Source organism: Heteronotia binoei, chromosome 10 (assembly GCF_032191835.1).
Source record: "Heteronotia binoei isolate CCM8104 ecotype False Entrance Well chromosome 10, APGP_CSIRO_Hbin_v1, whole genome shotgun sequence".
Classification (NCBI taxonomy): Eukaryota; Metazoa; Chordata; class Lepidosauria; order Squamata; family Gekkonidae; genus Heteronotia; species Heteronotia binoei.
The window spans coordinates 69896887-69912735 of NC_083232.1; the positions used below are offsets into that span (position 1 = coordinate 69896887).

General features: G+C 40.9%; 1 protein-coding gene across 2 annotated transcripts in view; it reads right to left on the minus strand.

Annotated features, from left to right (window-relative positions):
• The window catches only part of ZNRF2 (zinc and ring finger 2), a 70522-nt gene that overhangs the window by 23885 nt on the left and 30788 nt on the right, over positions 1-15849 (minus strand). For both annotated transcript variants that reach the window (XM_060248861.1, XM_060248860.1), the window contains exon 2: positions 9001-9096. In XM_060248861.1, coding sequence (XP_060104844.1) covers positions 9001-9096 — 96 coding nt within the window. The remainder of the gene's footprint in view (positions 1-9000; positions 9097-15849) is intronic.

Genomic DNA, 15849 nt, shown 5'->3' on the forward strand with positions numbered 1-15849 from the left:
CTGGCAGTGGCCAGGGCGATGCTTACATGTTCCACCACCAATGTCTGGAACAGCATCTTCTCAGCTTCGGTCCAATTTGACTGGCAGTGGCTTCACCCCACTAGACGTTGCAGCTGCCATGACACCCACATGCACAAAGGAAGATACAGACTCTCCTTTCCTGTCCTGCCCCCCCTGCCTCTACCATAGCCATGAGCCAAACAGAAGGGCCCATGAATGGCAGGCACCGAACCACTGACGGGGGGTAAAGGTGATGCCAAACACTCTTGGGTGGCCCCATATGCCTGTCACATTAATCAACATTGATCTCTTTCTCTACATGGCCCAGCCAGCCGCTCATGGGATGGTGCCTTCTCCTGCTCACATCACCCATTCCAGGGGTTTGTCATATCCATTTGCTACCAGCATTCTACCACTAGGTGACACAGCAATGGTGGAGGAGGCATTGGGCCCACCGTTACCAGGCCCAAAAAAGTCAAGACAGCACTTGCCTCGATCATTTCCACCTCAATAGGGCCACCATCCAGACCCTGTGTGAGCAGCTAGGTCCAGTGCTCCAGGGCCAAGCTCCTGCTACGTGTGCCATCCCTGCCTTGCAGAAGAGCCTCTTCTCCCTGAGGTTCCCAGCCACAGGATCCTTCCAGGGGGTTATGATAGAGATCCTTGAGGTCTCCCAGTCCTCAGCCAGTCGATGTCTGCACAGCTTCCTGCTTGCTGCCTGCACAGCAGCAAGATGCCATGCTCACTCGCCTTCAGGAGCATGTGCAGGTTTCCCATCAAGGAAGGGAATCTGGCACCCATCAGGGCAGAGTTCACTGCATTTGGCAGATTCCCCAGTTCATGGACTGCATGCATATATCCCTCATCACCCTCTGGGGGGAGCCATAGGTATATTGCAACTGTCACCACTTCTACATTCACAACATTCAGGCCACCTGTGACCACTAGGGCATTTTCATGGACCTTGTGGGCAAGTTCCCAAGTAGCATCCATGACTCTCAGATCTCTGCAGTGTCTGGCCTGCATGAAGATCTCTGGCCTTCATGTCCAAGCATCATTCGACACTGCCCTCAGGGCCTCTGCCAATTAGGGGAATTAGTTAGGCCAATGGCACAAGATTGTGTGCCCTTGGAACCCTGGATTCTCCTTGACTATAGCCCAGGGGAGCTGCTCCCTGACACCTGTTTTTCACAACACAGTGATTCCCTGAAAATGGGAATGGACAACAGTGACTGCAGAGCTAGGAATTTCCACCATTTGAGAAAGAAAAGCATGACTAGCTGTCTATTTGCAAGCATAATGAAGAAAGGGTCATGGGAAGAACCACAAATCAACGTGGAATGGTGATCCATGTGGAATGGTGGATGTTCCTTGCACTGAATGCAGTGGGCCCTGGAATAGTCACCAGCAGTGGTCATTTTGTAGCAGCTCCTTTTTCATGTTAAGCCACACACCCCTGAGGTAGCCAGTCCTCCAAGAGCTTACAAAAAAGAGACCTGTAAGCTCTTGGAGGATTGGCTACATGAGGGGTGTGTGGCCTAATATGTAAATGAGCTCCTACTACGAAATGACCTCTGGTCACCAGTGGGACATGTAATGATGGCATCTAACATCATGGTTGCTGTGCTGAGGTTGGGCAACCAAGATGGCAGGCATAGGAACTGACTGTGCTGTCCTTTGTTTATGCTGATAATTATTTCTGTTGCCCAGTGGGTGCCGCTGCTGGTAAAAAAGCCTCTCCTTTGCATAGCGAAGGGCCACAGTGAGCCTCCACAGGGGATTGACCATGGGGGTATCCCAATGGCACTGGATGCAGGTGGGCCCTGATGCCATTGGATCCAATCACTTGCCATAAAAGTATGTTGGTTCACTGTGTGGTGCATGCCTGTGACTGGGGGCACTTTGGCCTGGCCCCTTAACCTCCCCCCCACCTCTTTATGCTGCTGTATGGACAGCATTGTGCTACAAGCCCCCCCCCCTGTTTTCTATGTTCTTGTCTGGGAGAGGTCAGCCACAGAGTCTGGACTTCACTCTCCCCATGGTGTTTATCTAAATCCTTCACCATCTGCTCACCCAATAGTACTAATAGTCTGTGTTGTGCTCACTCTAAGTTTCCACAGTAGCGAGCTGTCAAACAGCATTTAATGCTGTGTACCCTACCCTCAGGGGTTGCTTGGTTTCTTGCAGGTGTGGTGATGGCAAGTATGGAGAGGTTGTGTTATTTGGCCCACCATGGACACCAATGGGCTATGCTATTTTTACTAGAGCAAATTTTTGCCTGTTCTGGGAAGCATTTTCGTCCTGAAACGCTTTGAGAGTCACCTAATAGGCAACATGCCTCTGGAATACCCACATCTACACTGTTGCAGGGGAATGTGTCAATATTCTGCCATTGGGCAAGCACTGCACCTCTGTGCCAGTGGAACTGTGTGGCACAATGGTACTCATGCCCTGTGCTGATGTAAACAGCACTTAAACTGATGTAAATCCCAGTTATGCCAGTGTGGGGAATCAGTCAGCTTCCTGTGTGAATTGCACCCCCCCCCTTAAGATTGCACTGTAAAAATCTTAAATTGCAGCTATCGTTTAAAAATTAGAACTGCAAATTTATGAAATACACACTCAAAAGCATTCTTTGAAAACAAATGTATTTTACTGGTGTACCACAGAACTAATCTATAAATGACCACTCTCTTATGAGACACAGACTACCAAATGCAACCTGCTGCATAAATACAGTGACTCAGTGTCTGCCCTAAAGTACAGCTCCCAGAAGTCATAAGACTGCAGCAGTTGTGGACATAATTTATGACATCCTCTGAGTGACCTCTCAAACTAGAGACTAAGTATAGGATGTTCCAGGTAATTCCTATCCAAGTTAATCACATGATGCAAAGGCAATCATTGTACATTTGCTATCACACAAGTATTTCAGGACTTGCCTACCAACATGTATCACATAGCAAAATTTTACACAGACAGTCCATTCTACTGTTTTTTAAAATGGTATTTAATGGCTTTTTGTGAACTATTAGTATCTCAATAGCATTTGTAGGGTTAGCAATTCCAATAGTATAAGTACTTCAGTAACCTATTTGAATAAAACATTTGTATAAATGAACATGTAGGATTCCGTGCAGGTATGGTAAAACTCTTTACTGGAACTAATTCAAATAAGAAAGCATGCAAGCTTGAGGCTTGGAATGGTTTTAACAGAAGATATTGTTTTACTACCCTGCAGGGAACAGACCAGAGACCTGGGTTTTAAATATGCATGTGCATCTATACATTGTTTAGCACTTAGCTCCCCTTTCCTGCCTTCAGGGAACAGAACTACTATTTACAGAAAGCTACTATTTCAGCAAGGCAAGAGCAAGGTTTGAGAGACAGATGTTAACTGGAGCTTGGACAGTATGGGAGGAGACAGTCCTTCAGGTACCCTTTTAGGCCCTTAAAGGTAAGAAACTAGGCTTGGGCACGAACCAGGAACATTGTGGTTCATGTTTGTTTGTGGTCCGTTTAATAGCCCGAACTGGTGGTTCATGGTGGTTCATGAGTCTGCAGCAGGCTCTCCTCTACCCACGCTCCAAGTTTGGTGAAGATTGGATTTGGAATGTCTGAATTATAGCCCCCCAAAACAGGTGTCCCAGGAAAGCTCAGCTTCAGCTCTCATGACATCTAACTCTTCTCTTTTCGTGCTACAAAGTGAAAGCAGCTGAGTCTGGGTATCTGCTCTCATAGATCAGAATAGGAGCTCTGTGGTTGGCTCCCAGAGCTGCCAATCAAGCTATGGACAACTGCTATGGTTGTTTCTAGGGCTTCCAGAAATCCACCCCCAGTGTTGCCTAGGAATGAACTTGAATTGGTGCCATACTGTCTGAAAAAATGAATTGCAAAATGAACCACCAAAGAAAAAAGGTGGTTTGTTTTCCAGTTTAGGCATGGCAAGACCAAATGAACTGGTTCAAAACGAACCATGAACTAGCACGGTTCATGCTCAAACCATGGTTCGTTTTTCAGTTCGTGCCAATCTCTAGTAAGAACCAGCACTTTTGAATTGTGCCCAGAAACAGATGGGCAACCATTGCAGATATTTCAGCACAGGTGATGATATGATGCCTGTAATCAATCTGACAGAAGCATTTTGGACCAAATGAAGTTTCCAAACTGTTTTCAAAGGCAGCTGCATGTACAGTGCACATTACAGTAATCTGCAGTTGGAAAGTCTTGTACATTCTCACTCTCACAATATAAAAAAAGGAATTCTAAGAACCTTCAGTATTTTAGTTTCTTCCCCTTCCTCACCCACATGAAGTCAACATCCCATTCCTCCTCCCAAATACTTTTAAAGCCCATTTTATAACAGCTGAGAGTGGAACTGTGGCAAGCACCCAACAGGGCTTCAGTGCATACTCCTAACTTCTCTCAAGAAGAGAGAGAAACCTAACAGATGTCCTTCAGTTTTTAGAAGGCTGAGAATTGCTGGAAGCAACAGTAAACACACACCTGAAAGTTGCTTTTAAAAACAAAAATTGCAAATATGTGTACACACTTGCAACACAGTGAAATAACCATTAAAATTGATGTCTTTACATTTTGTTTCCAAGTCACCTATGCAAATATACTATACTTGCCATGATTAAGCTTTTCTTCATTATGGCCTTTGTATGCTCCATGTTCCAAACTCTTTCCGCTTATACAGTCTAATCACAAACCTGAATAGAAATTAAATCTAGCTCAACCCCCCTCTTCCTGACCTACCAGTCCCCCTCACCACATTGGACTATGGCATTATTATTTGGGACAAAGAGGCAACTGCGGCTACTTTCCCCTCTCCAATCTCCACCAACCAACATTACATAGATGACAAAGAAGGACATGAGCTGCACACTGTACCCCCAGCTGAGAGGAGGAGAGGAGAGAACCAGAGACAGCTCTGCTATTTCCCCCTTTGGACTCATTAGGGATCTTCTTTCTGGGAAGTTTTCCCCATGCCATTTGGAGGAAGAAATCACTGTAGGAGGACACTGCAAGGTACCAGATCTGATTAGTGCTAGGATTATCTGAAGCAACACTACATGAGAGCAAGTAAAAAAATTAGGCATGGCCTTAAAATCCAGTTAAAAATTACTGCTACATTTCTGTAGCGCTAACTGCGTTTCATCAGGGAAACCTGTCCTGATTAAGGATACAGATTTCCTCAAGGCTATTAATAAGCTGTGATTCTTCAGGAGGGCAGCATACAATCCTGCAGCATGTAGTGGGTACAGAATGTAGCCTTCCAAAAATCATCTCACCCACTTTCTTCGGCTTTCTTTTTAAAGAGTTTTCAGAACATATGGTGGCAAAGATATATCTGAAAATGAAACACTTGCTAAAACCTAAAAAGTCAGAATGGTGACTCAACAGGATTTTCAGTGTTTGGAAACAGTCCCTCTCATGACCACAAAATCAGACAAAAAATAAAATAAAAGGGAAATCAGAGATTTATGTGTATTTGTTCAATTTAATTCTTCATCTGCATCTGACGAAGGGAGCTGTCTTTCTGGAAAGCTTATGCTACAATGAAATTTGTTAGTCTTAAAAGTGCTACTGGACTCTTTACTATTTTGCAACAACAGACTAACACAGCTAACTCCTCTGGGTCTATGTTCAATTTATGAATGTCAGAGTTCAGCTTCTCTTATTTTACCATAATGAACACACAATCCTACCCTTGCTTCAAGGAGATCAAAACATACATCCTCTCACATACATGCACAGACCTATTGGCTCATGCTGAATACAAAAGAAGCACAGAGTTTTTGCCCTATTCCCGTCAGGGTAGGCGAACCATCAACAGTGGACCACAGTTACCAAGGCTGTGATGAGAACTGTGATTTAAGTGCTGGTGGTAGGAAGTGCCATCAGGGCAAGGAATGTTTAGAGGTGGTCTGCCATTGCCTGCCTCTGTACAGCGACTCTGGCATTCCTTGGTTGTCTTCCATCCAAATACTGACTAGAGCCAACCTTGCTTAGCTTCTGAAATCTGGTAAAATTGGGCTGCCTTTGGCCATCCATTTAAGTGCTACATCATCTCTTTTCAATAACTTCATATGTTATCAGCAATGTTCCTTCTAAGCTGAGTTGGCATGAGCTAGTTCACAGATTTTTAGCCTCCAGCTCACACATTTTCGTCTTAGCTCAGGAAGGATGACCCCAGAGCACAATAATTTATGCAGTAGCTCACAACTTTTATGCTAGTGACGCACAAAGTAGAATTTTTGCTCACAAGACTCTGCACCTTAGAGGGAACATTGGTTACCAGTATACTTTGTCATTGAGACAAAAGAGAAATAACAGGAAGCAAGAGCAAAAACTCTCTCCCCACAGACACAGCAAACCTTGCTGCAAAAGTGGTTAAGTTATAAGCACTATATCATCACTTGACATGTATGCCATCACATTAAAAAGGCCAGCTACCCTGAACCATTTTGAAAGTTGTGATTGAGACTTTGTGTCCTCTTTTAATGCACTTAAAGAATTGTTGGATTATTTTGTGTATAAAGGAAGAAGGATTTGGAACTGACTTCATGTACTGAAGCTGTCTTTATTAGAGAAAAAGTGGAGTATACCTTTGCTGGAAGATTTCTCAAAGCAGAAGCACCGTCAACTTCCTGGTACATTGGGACTCTACATTTCATCAAGACTATACATTTTTCAGATGAAACTGTATATCTCCAATATTGTTTTGTCCTTGTCTGTGATTATTATTGTAGTGCATTATTGTATGTTTAGTAATTTTGGTCACTATAACCTGTGGATTGTGTATTTTTTTAAAAAACCCAGTCATGGAAAGAAGTGTTACAGTTTCAGGAGGAGTATGGAAATGCTTTTCCTGCTGTTTGGTTGAGGTTCTACTTTCAAAGGTCAAATGCACCTGGTACTACAATTTTACAATATTGCTCAATACATGAAAAAGTTTGTCTGTGAAGTGCATGAAAAAATAATCAAATCACCCTGGCAGGTAGGGAAGGTTTTACCACTCTTCTGCTTCCTGAACTCTGCTGTAAGATGTCACTCGACACTTAATAGGACAAAGTAGACCACGTTGCTATACATACATACACTATGATAAGTGTTATTTGGTATATGTGACTTGGCAGAGCATTACAACCACATATACCTCTAAGACAGCAAACAACTAGATGAATAGGTAGAACTGTTGCCATGAAGCCTCCATTTGTGTTTGCCCTCTATCTTGAGCCCAATAGTTGCTTTTCTGTGAGTGCACATATAAGAAGGTCATTTTGAGGACAAAGGTAAAGACTGGGCCTGATCTCAATACACCTTACTGAGGAATAACAGCATTCTGCAATGAGAAGTAGAGGCACACCAAGTACAAAGCAATCAGATGATATTATTCAAGGTACGTTTAGGCACAAAGGATCCTACTACATTAACACAGAGATTCATGCTCACATCAGTATTTTCTACTAAAAGTCTCTTACTTTTTAACTGATCTAATTGGCAGTGGTTGAAATTTCCCACCACAAAAGAATACAGCAAAACAACAACAACCCCTAAGTAAAAGAATACAGGAAAAAACCTGAAAGATTAGATGGACTTGATTGCACCAATGATCACACACATTCAGTACAGCTTTGTGAAATATTAGCCAATGAGTATTCTGAATTGCTGACAGTCAAAGTATGAGATATTCCTGGTAAACTACTGCAGATTTAGATTTGTGTCATCTTTCAAGACGTCTGAAGGAGAATAAGCAAACATGGAAATCTATGCTATATTCATGTCAGAATACCTGAGAATCTCATATTTTAAAAAAATTTAGGCAAACTTTTGTCTTCTAAATAAGTCTGCAATGTACTCCTTAAATAAGCATACTACTCTAAGGGCTAAAAATAAACCCAAATGCAGCTCAGTGTAACAAATGAAGATGCTGAAAACATCTAGAGAAAAGTAGTTAGAGGAGGCAATTCATGTTCTTTAAAAAAAACCCAGGAATGCAGATAATAGAAGTTATCAACCAAAATAGCTTCTTAAAATATTTTTGTATTCCAAAAAGAAGCTGGCTCAATGCAGAGTTGGATTCAGGAAGCTGGACATAGACAAGCGGAAACACCTGAAGTTTTGATGCAGTGGCCTACATCTGCTTTTTAGTTTCCAAGTCTCCAGTTCTTATCCATAGTTCCATGACTTGCATTGTAGTCTGCATACTTTAAGGCAGTATAAAGGTTGTCAGGATTTCTAATTCTCTACTTCAGCTGTATTTCTTCAAATTGACACTAACAGAGCTAAGAGAAAGCTATCTGCAAGCACTTGGTTCAAATCAATACCACACAAGCACAGAACTAAGAAAAGAGCCACCTGAATGACTGAAATCCCAATTACTGCACATTCAAATCAGTTCCCCCAGTGTTCCCTCTAAGCTGAGTGTGAGCTAGATCATAGTTTCTTAGCCTCCGGTTCACACATTTTTGTCTTAGCTAAGGAAAAATGGCCCCAGAGTAAACTAATTTATGCAGTAGCTCACAACTTTATTGCCAGTAGCTCACAAAGTAGAATTTTTGCTCACAAGACTTCACAGCTTAGGAGAAGTATGCATCTCTGTTCAGCTAATGTTCTAGCTAACTGTAAGGGGAAATTAAAAACACAAAAGGGGAGGGACTTGGATAGGAAAATAAAATAAAATGGGTGAGAAGTCATCAGAAAGGAGCGATTGAAGAGCAGAGTATTTACCAGCATTTGGTAACAATGGATTTGCATGTTACATTTTTAAAAAATCTGAATTGTAAAGCTTAGCTAATGTTGTATTAATCCAATTTCCCTAACACAGTTGATTTGATTTATTTAATTTATACCCCACCTTATCCCACAAGTGAGCTCAAGGCAGATGACAAGACCAACCAAAGGATAAAAACAATAAAAGTACAACAATGGATGGTACAATAAAACTCCAGTGTCCAATTCATACATGAAGTAATCAGCTTACTTTCTTACCATTGTAGGTTATCCTTGGCTTTGTCAAGCACATCACAAGATGTAAATCCATTTCATCTGAAGATACAAACTTGGAACAAACAGGGCACTTGAATCCTAGAGTGAAGGAAAAATATTGTTAATTCAGAAAAATAATGTCAGCTTCCCTCTAGCTTGATATTCATGCTATATCTAAAGTCACACAGTTAGTGTTTTAAATTACTGAGCACAAGTATTCAAGCACAGAACCATTCCACAGGACCAGTATTCCTAAGAGAAAATCTAGTCATCAGAAGAGGATGTCATTGATACAATACAGCAGAATGCACAGCCATACAGCTGTCTACAGAAGATGCTCCACTCAGCAGTAGGCTAGGGCCTAACACTGGCAACAAAGTAGTTTATAAATCACTGTGTATTAAATGGGTGACCAACCATGTATCAACCCCTAGCATTGTCAAACAGAAATAAGTGCCAAATACAAGATGACTTAGATATGGAAGTGATGACAAAAAATCAAATCTGTTTCAGTTACTAGCTTCTTCAGAGGTAAAAGCAAAAGGAAGCTAGGTGATGTGACAGGTATGCAGGGGAACCAGAATGACATCCTGGTCAGACTCTGGACCTTAGAAGACTTGATGCATGTCAACTTGGAAGTGGATTCAGTCCCAAATGTGACTGGACCTTGGTCAAAGGTCTTGGAAAAGGTGAACATGGATGTCAAGATACTGCCTCTAGGGCAACCGAAGTGGTCCTTTTTGAAGGGATTGAAGCCATCCTGATAGTTGGAATCATAGAAACTGAACAGACCAATGGGAGCCCAGAACAGGGTTCAGTAGTTGGGGCCAAGAGATGCAGACCTGCAACAGTCAGAGCCAAACTTGAAATCACTCTGGACAGAGTTGAGGAGGACAAAGCCTTCTCCCACAGCGTGGTTTCAACCTAAGGCTAAATCTTCACAGTAAAGCACTGGCAAATTGGACATGTTCCAATGTTATGGCCCTCATCTAAGCACAGGAGGCAGAGCTCATGTTTGTCATTGTGCATCATCTTTGTTCCACATTTAGAAAATTTCTTAAGCAGTGCCTGGATACCATGACAAGAAATCACAAGCACAACAGACAGGGAGAACCTACTTAATGATGGGGCTTGCCTCCCACAAGACAGACTCCCGAAGGCACAAAAAACAATTCCTTGGAGAAAAACAAAGTCTACTCTACCCACAATGACAATGAACATCAACAGAGCATGCTAGAAAGCTTCCTATCCTTGCGGCAGTGAAAAAGGAACAGAGGGAAGGGGGTGCCCACTCTGGTGTTTTTAAGCTAGAAAAAAATGTCCATGTCTGACCTCCACAGGCGCAATCCCAATGTGGGGCGGCATGACTAGATGGAAGATGAAGAGATAGTTTCTTGAGTTTCTTGGTATCAATCTTTTTATAGCAACAAGAAAAGAAAAAGCTGCTGTTTTTTGGATGCCCCCTCAAAAAAAAGAATCTAGACAGCAGTTAGTCAGATACAAACCAAGAAGAGAAGAAAAATCATGCTTGGTGTGTAAAGATTGACTGATTATTGCTTACATGTGGAAGAAAAGGTGTATTAGAGAATTTATAAAGCAATTTTACTTCCATTTCCAATTTGAAATATGTTTAAGAAACACTATCCTTCTGTGAGTACAAGAACATTAAATAACTGAATGGAGATCCAATCAAAGTTAAGGACAATGAATGGCTCTGGAAAATGTCATTAATATAAACAAAGATACAGCCTAAAATGTGTCAAAAATCCCAGCTGGAAGACTGAAAAGTAAATCTCTTCATAAGTTAACATGAATAAATTGGCGATATTAAGTGATTTAGTATTACTCATAATCATACTATGGATGCTGTAAAAGAAATTATTCTGGAAGTGTAAATAATTATTCTCCAACATTGTATCAAGTAATTTAATCAAAAATAGTACAGAGCATTAAATTCACTTTCTCATTAAAAAAAAAGATTCAGTTACCATACAATCCTCCTCATAAGGCACATTCATACGTAAGTGTTCCTTTAACTTCCAAAATGTAGTTTTGTCTTTGACGAGAGACTTAATAGCTGAGAGAAAGGGAATTATCTGACGGTCAACAAATATAGCTAATGGCTCAAATGTGGAAGTATTTGTTTATTGTATGTGTTATTGGATTTATATTCCACCCTTCTCATAAGCTGAACACAAGTGATCTTCTTGGAAGAGGGTCTTTCATCATTCTGAATTTTGGTCATTTTAAGTAACAAGGGCCAAAGAAACATAATTAAAAATGAGGACACCAATTCATTATATGTCCCCAAAACACTCTCATTTACCACTGTCCTAATAACTTAAAATATGTGTTTATTGAAGTCATCTCCAATGAAGAAAATGCATCACTCAACAGTTTCTCAGCCTCATATATTAATGAAATGTATCCTGAATAACTACTGACCCCACCCCTATCTGGCTTTATTGCAAGTGATCAATGCTTACTGAAATCCTCCAGGGTAATATATGACCTATTGCTCTATGAGCCAATTCCATTTGAACGGACCTAGCTTCTGGAATTCCTTCCCTAGACATGCATGAATTTCCCTAATAGGGATGGGGAACGAAATGAACCACAAAGCAAAATTCATTACAATTTTTGCCCTGTTTTGTGGCTCATGAACAGAATCAGAGTTGGAAGGGTCATCTAGTCCAGGGTCATCTAGTCCAAACCCCTGCACAATGCAGGAAACCCAAAAATACCTACCCCAAATTCACAGGATCTTCATCGCTGTCAGATGGCCATCTAGCCTCTGTTTAAAAACCTCCAAGGAAGGAGAGACCACCACCTCCTGAGGAAGCCTGTTTCACTGAGGAATCGCTCTAACGGTCAGGAAGGTCTTCCTAATGTTGAGCTGGAAACTCTTTTGATTTAATTTCAACCCACTGGTTCTGGTCCTACCTTCCGGGGCCACAGAAAACAATTCCACAGCATCCTCTAAATGACAGCCCTTCAAGTACTTGAAGACGGTGATCATATCACCTCTCAGCTGCCTCCTCTCCAGGCGAAACATCCCCAGCTCCTTCAACCTTTCCTCATAGGACTTGGTCTCCAGACCCCTCACCATCTTCTTCGCCCTCCTCTGGACCCGTTTCAGCTTGTCTATATCCTTCTTAAAATGTGGTGCCCAAAACTGAACACAATACTTCAGGTGAGGTCTTACCAGAGCAGAGTAAAGCGATACCATCACATCACGTGATCTGGACACTATACTCCTGTTGATACAGCCCAAAATTGCATTTGCCTTTTTTAGTCACCACATCACACTGTTGACTCATGTTCAGCATATGATCCACTAAGACCCCTAGATCCTTTTCGCATATACTACCGCTAAGACAAGTCTCTCTCATCCTATAATTATGCATGGGATTTTTCCTACCGAATTGCAAAACTTTACATTTATCCCTGTTAAAATTCATTTTATTGGTTTTAGCCCAGTTTTCCAGCTTGTCAAGGTCATCCTGTATCCTGTTTCTGTCTTCTACTGTATTTGCAACCGCTCCCAATTTAGTATCATCAGCAAATTTAATAAGCATTCCCTCTATTCCTTCATCCAAATCATTTATAAAGATATTGAACAAAACAGGTCCCAGGACAGATCCTTGAGGCACTCCACTTGTCATTCTTCTTCAAGAGGATGAGGAACCATTCACAAGCACTCTTTGGGTGCAATCTGTCAACCAGTTACAGATCCACCTAACAAGTAACAGGATCCAAACAACATTTTAAAAAGTTAATGATGGGCCAAATATCACAAACTTCTATGTAGTTCATGTAAGGAGCAGAAAGTAGTTCATGGATGTAGCAGAAAGTAGTAGAAAGGGAAGATAGCCCCCCCCCCCAAAAAAAAACAGCTGAGTGTTCCCTGCCATCTGAAGCAAAACACTCTCTTAGCAGTTTCAACAGGAATAGAAATTTAAAGACTGCTCTGGGATTGAGGATCCACAAATGCAATCATGAAAAAATTAAAGTACTGGGCAGAAATTTAATTATTGGGGACTTGAAAGGAATACCTCAAGTATATTCCATCATCAAATAACAGATCTTTAAAAGCTGCCAGCAAAACAGGAGGCAGTGAGCAACTCCTGAATGGTACCAAGCTGCATCCCATACTGGAATGCAATGTGAATGTTATTATATGTAGTGGAGCAAAGGGGTTGCTACAATCACAGCCACACCATGCCTGCTGCATTTTTTAAGGATATATCACTTTACACTCCCTGTAAAACCTCCTCAGTGGACAGCTGGTAAAAAGGAAGCAGAGAAAGCCAAGCCAGTGAGACTACTGGAAATGATGGCTGGGCAGCCAATTCCATGCAAGCCTTCTCATTAGAAGACAATTCCATAAACATGGTCAGGCCAAATCCCAGACCAACTATATGCATTTGTATGCATGAAAATATGTAAACTCCAGCTCCAGTATTTTATTTTTTAAAATGACTAAGGTCATTAATAAACTTTTCATCTTGTCATTCTCCCAATATAGAACCAAACTGATTTACAAAAGGGTTAAAACCAATCACATAATAATACACAGAAAAGCAAAGTGAAATGTAAATAACCCATTCCCAAGCAGCACAAAGTACTACACACATAGTACAGATCTACTATTTCACTAGCCAACTAAACTGATGTCAAAAGCTTTCTTGAAAATTCTGGCATCCATAAGATGTCTATTTTTAAAAAATAGGAGCTTATTACAAAAATTACCTCTCCCTTACAATACAACTCCAATTCCCAATTCCTTTCCAGTTCTGCTCTATGTACCATTTCCTCAGTTACTGATTTCTGCTACATTTCCTCATCTCAGCAGCCAGAACTGATTAGTAGAACAGACAACTGCAAACCTAGCTCAGATGCAAGCCATGAACCCATACTGGAAACATACATTCCACCACCAACTGGGCTCATCACTGTCTAGTCTGTTGTGTTTTTTTAATCCTGCAAATCTGATGCTATGAAACTTCTCAGACAAAGAGTATTAAACATCAACATATGAATAAAAGGCTCCAGAGAGTTCACAATGGATATGGGAAAAAATACTATTAGTATTCCCTTGAAAGGAAAAAAAAGATCAGAGCCCACCTAGCCTACCTAATAAAGGCAATAGAGGATAATCTCACCAACGGGCCTGCTGAAGAGACAACTGTCTCAGTATACCAACTTGAATACAGTGGCTCTGCAAGCTACATGTGCTGTAGAAATTATACTATATAGCACTTACCCCTATATAATGAGAAAAGTTGTCCAGTATAGGAACATACAGTAGCTTACTATGATAGCCAGTCAATTACATATCCAAAGAGATTCATCTTGATTTCCCCCCAGTTTGACCTAAACTAATTCTAAGTTTGGAATATCAGCTGTCTCCCCACACTTCTGCCTAGTGAGGGAGAGATCCTCGCTTCTATAGTGAGGGAGAGATCCTTTCCACTTGAGAAGCAGATAGGCAAGACACATATGGGCATACAGAGGTACTTGGACAAATCTTATTGGACAAATCTTCTGGATCCTCCAGAGCTGAGAGACAACAAATTAGCATTCCTTTAAGAGAATTCTGTTCCAAGCCACAAAGCTGAATCCAAGAAGCCATCCCTCTACTTCAATCTCTTGTCTAATGCCAACTGATTAGTATATGAATCCCTCTATAAGCAACAAGAAGGAAATCAAAAGCTACATACCTGTGGGGAGGGGGAGTATTAAAAAGTGATACATCTTTTGTTAAAAAAATTACTAGAATTTCAGGCTCAACCAGTGCAAGCCATATACTAAAATCCTAAACCTATAACAAAAATCATCCAACAATCTAAAAAACATGGTGAATACACTTCAAATATGTGCTTCAAAGGCTCAGTTTCATGGTTTTCAGCAGTTCCCTTGATTCAGAAGGACTAACTTGATCAGACAGAATTCGACATTCATTAACTCCATTTTTATGCTTTTTCCACTAGTTTTATCATCAGATCATAAGCAGACTTAAAACTTTTCTACCCAAATGATTAACTGCATAAAATCAAGTGTTCCTAAACAGATCAACTTGTAAACTGAAGGTTCAATTAATCATAGTTGCCATTTTCAGTTTGCAAACCATCCTGCTAACTTCTACCTGAGACTTGTTCCAGGAGCTTAGTAAATGACATCAAAGTAATTCAGAACTTTCATGCCCATTTTGTGAAAAATTGTAGCTATTTATCTCTTCCTTTAGAGCCTTGTCCACCATAGCACATCTCAAGAATTCAACCTGAATGCCTCACATGTTAATATACAGAAATAATTTCATTCAGTCAAATACTACATGCACACCCTTCATAAATTGGCAGGGTTGCCAGACTTTTGTGGAGTGCTTCCCTGCCACTGGCCACCGTCTCCAACTGGAAATGGGGAAGAAAATTTAGAATGAAGTACTACCAGCTTATTGCTCTACTTTGACATTACATGGTTAAGGAATTATTTACAATATTTAAACAGTACTTTAAGCATTACAATTAGAAGTAAAATGAAATTAACAAAGAAAGGGCGTAATAACATTATCACTTCCATTTGCGGAAGTGCTGCAACTACAGTTTGCATAGCTGATAAACTGTTCTTCCCCATGTTCTCAATAATCACACCATAGCCTACAATTATTATATACAGTTTAAAGCTTCACAGGACAACTGACATCTTACTCTTGTTTTAAAGAATTTAAGTGCACAAATACAAAATAGAGTTGTTCTTAGTAGGAGCTGATGGGATGAGGATGTAAATTGTTATATTGCTGGTCACACTGATGAGAAGGAAGCTGGCATTTAAGACAAGGGGGAACTCTCA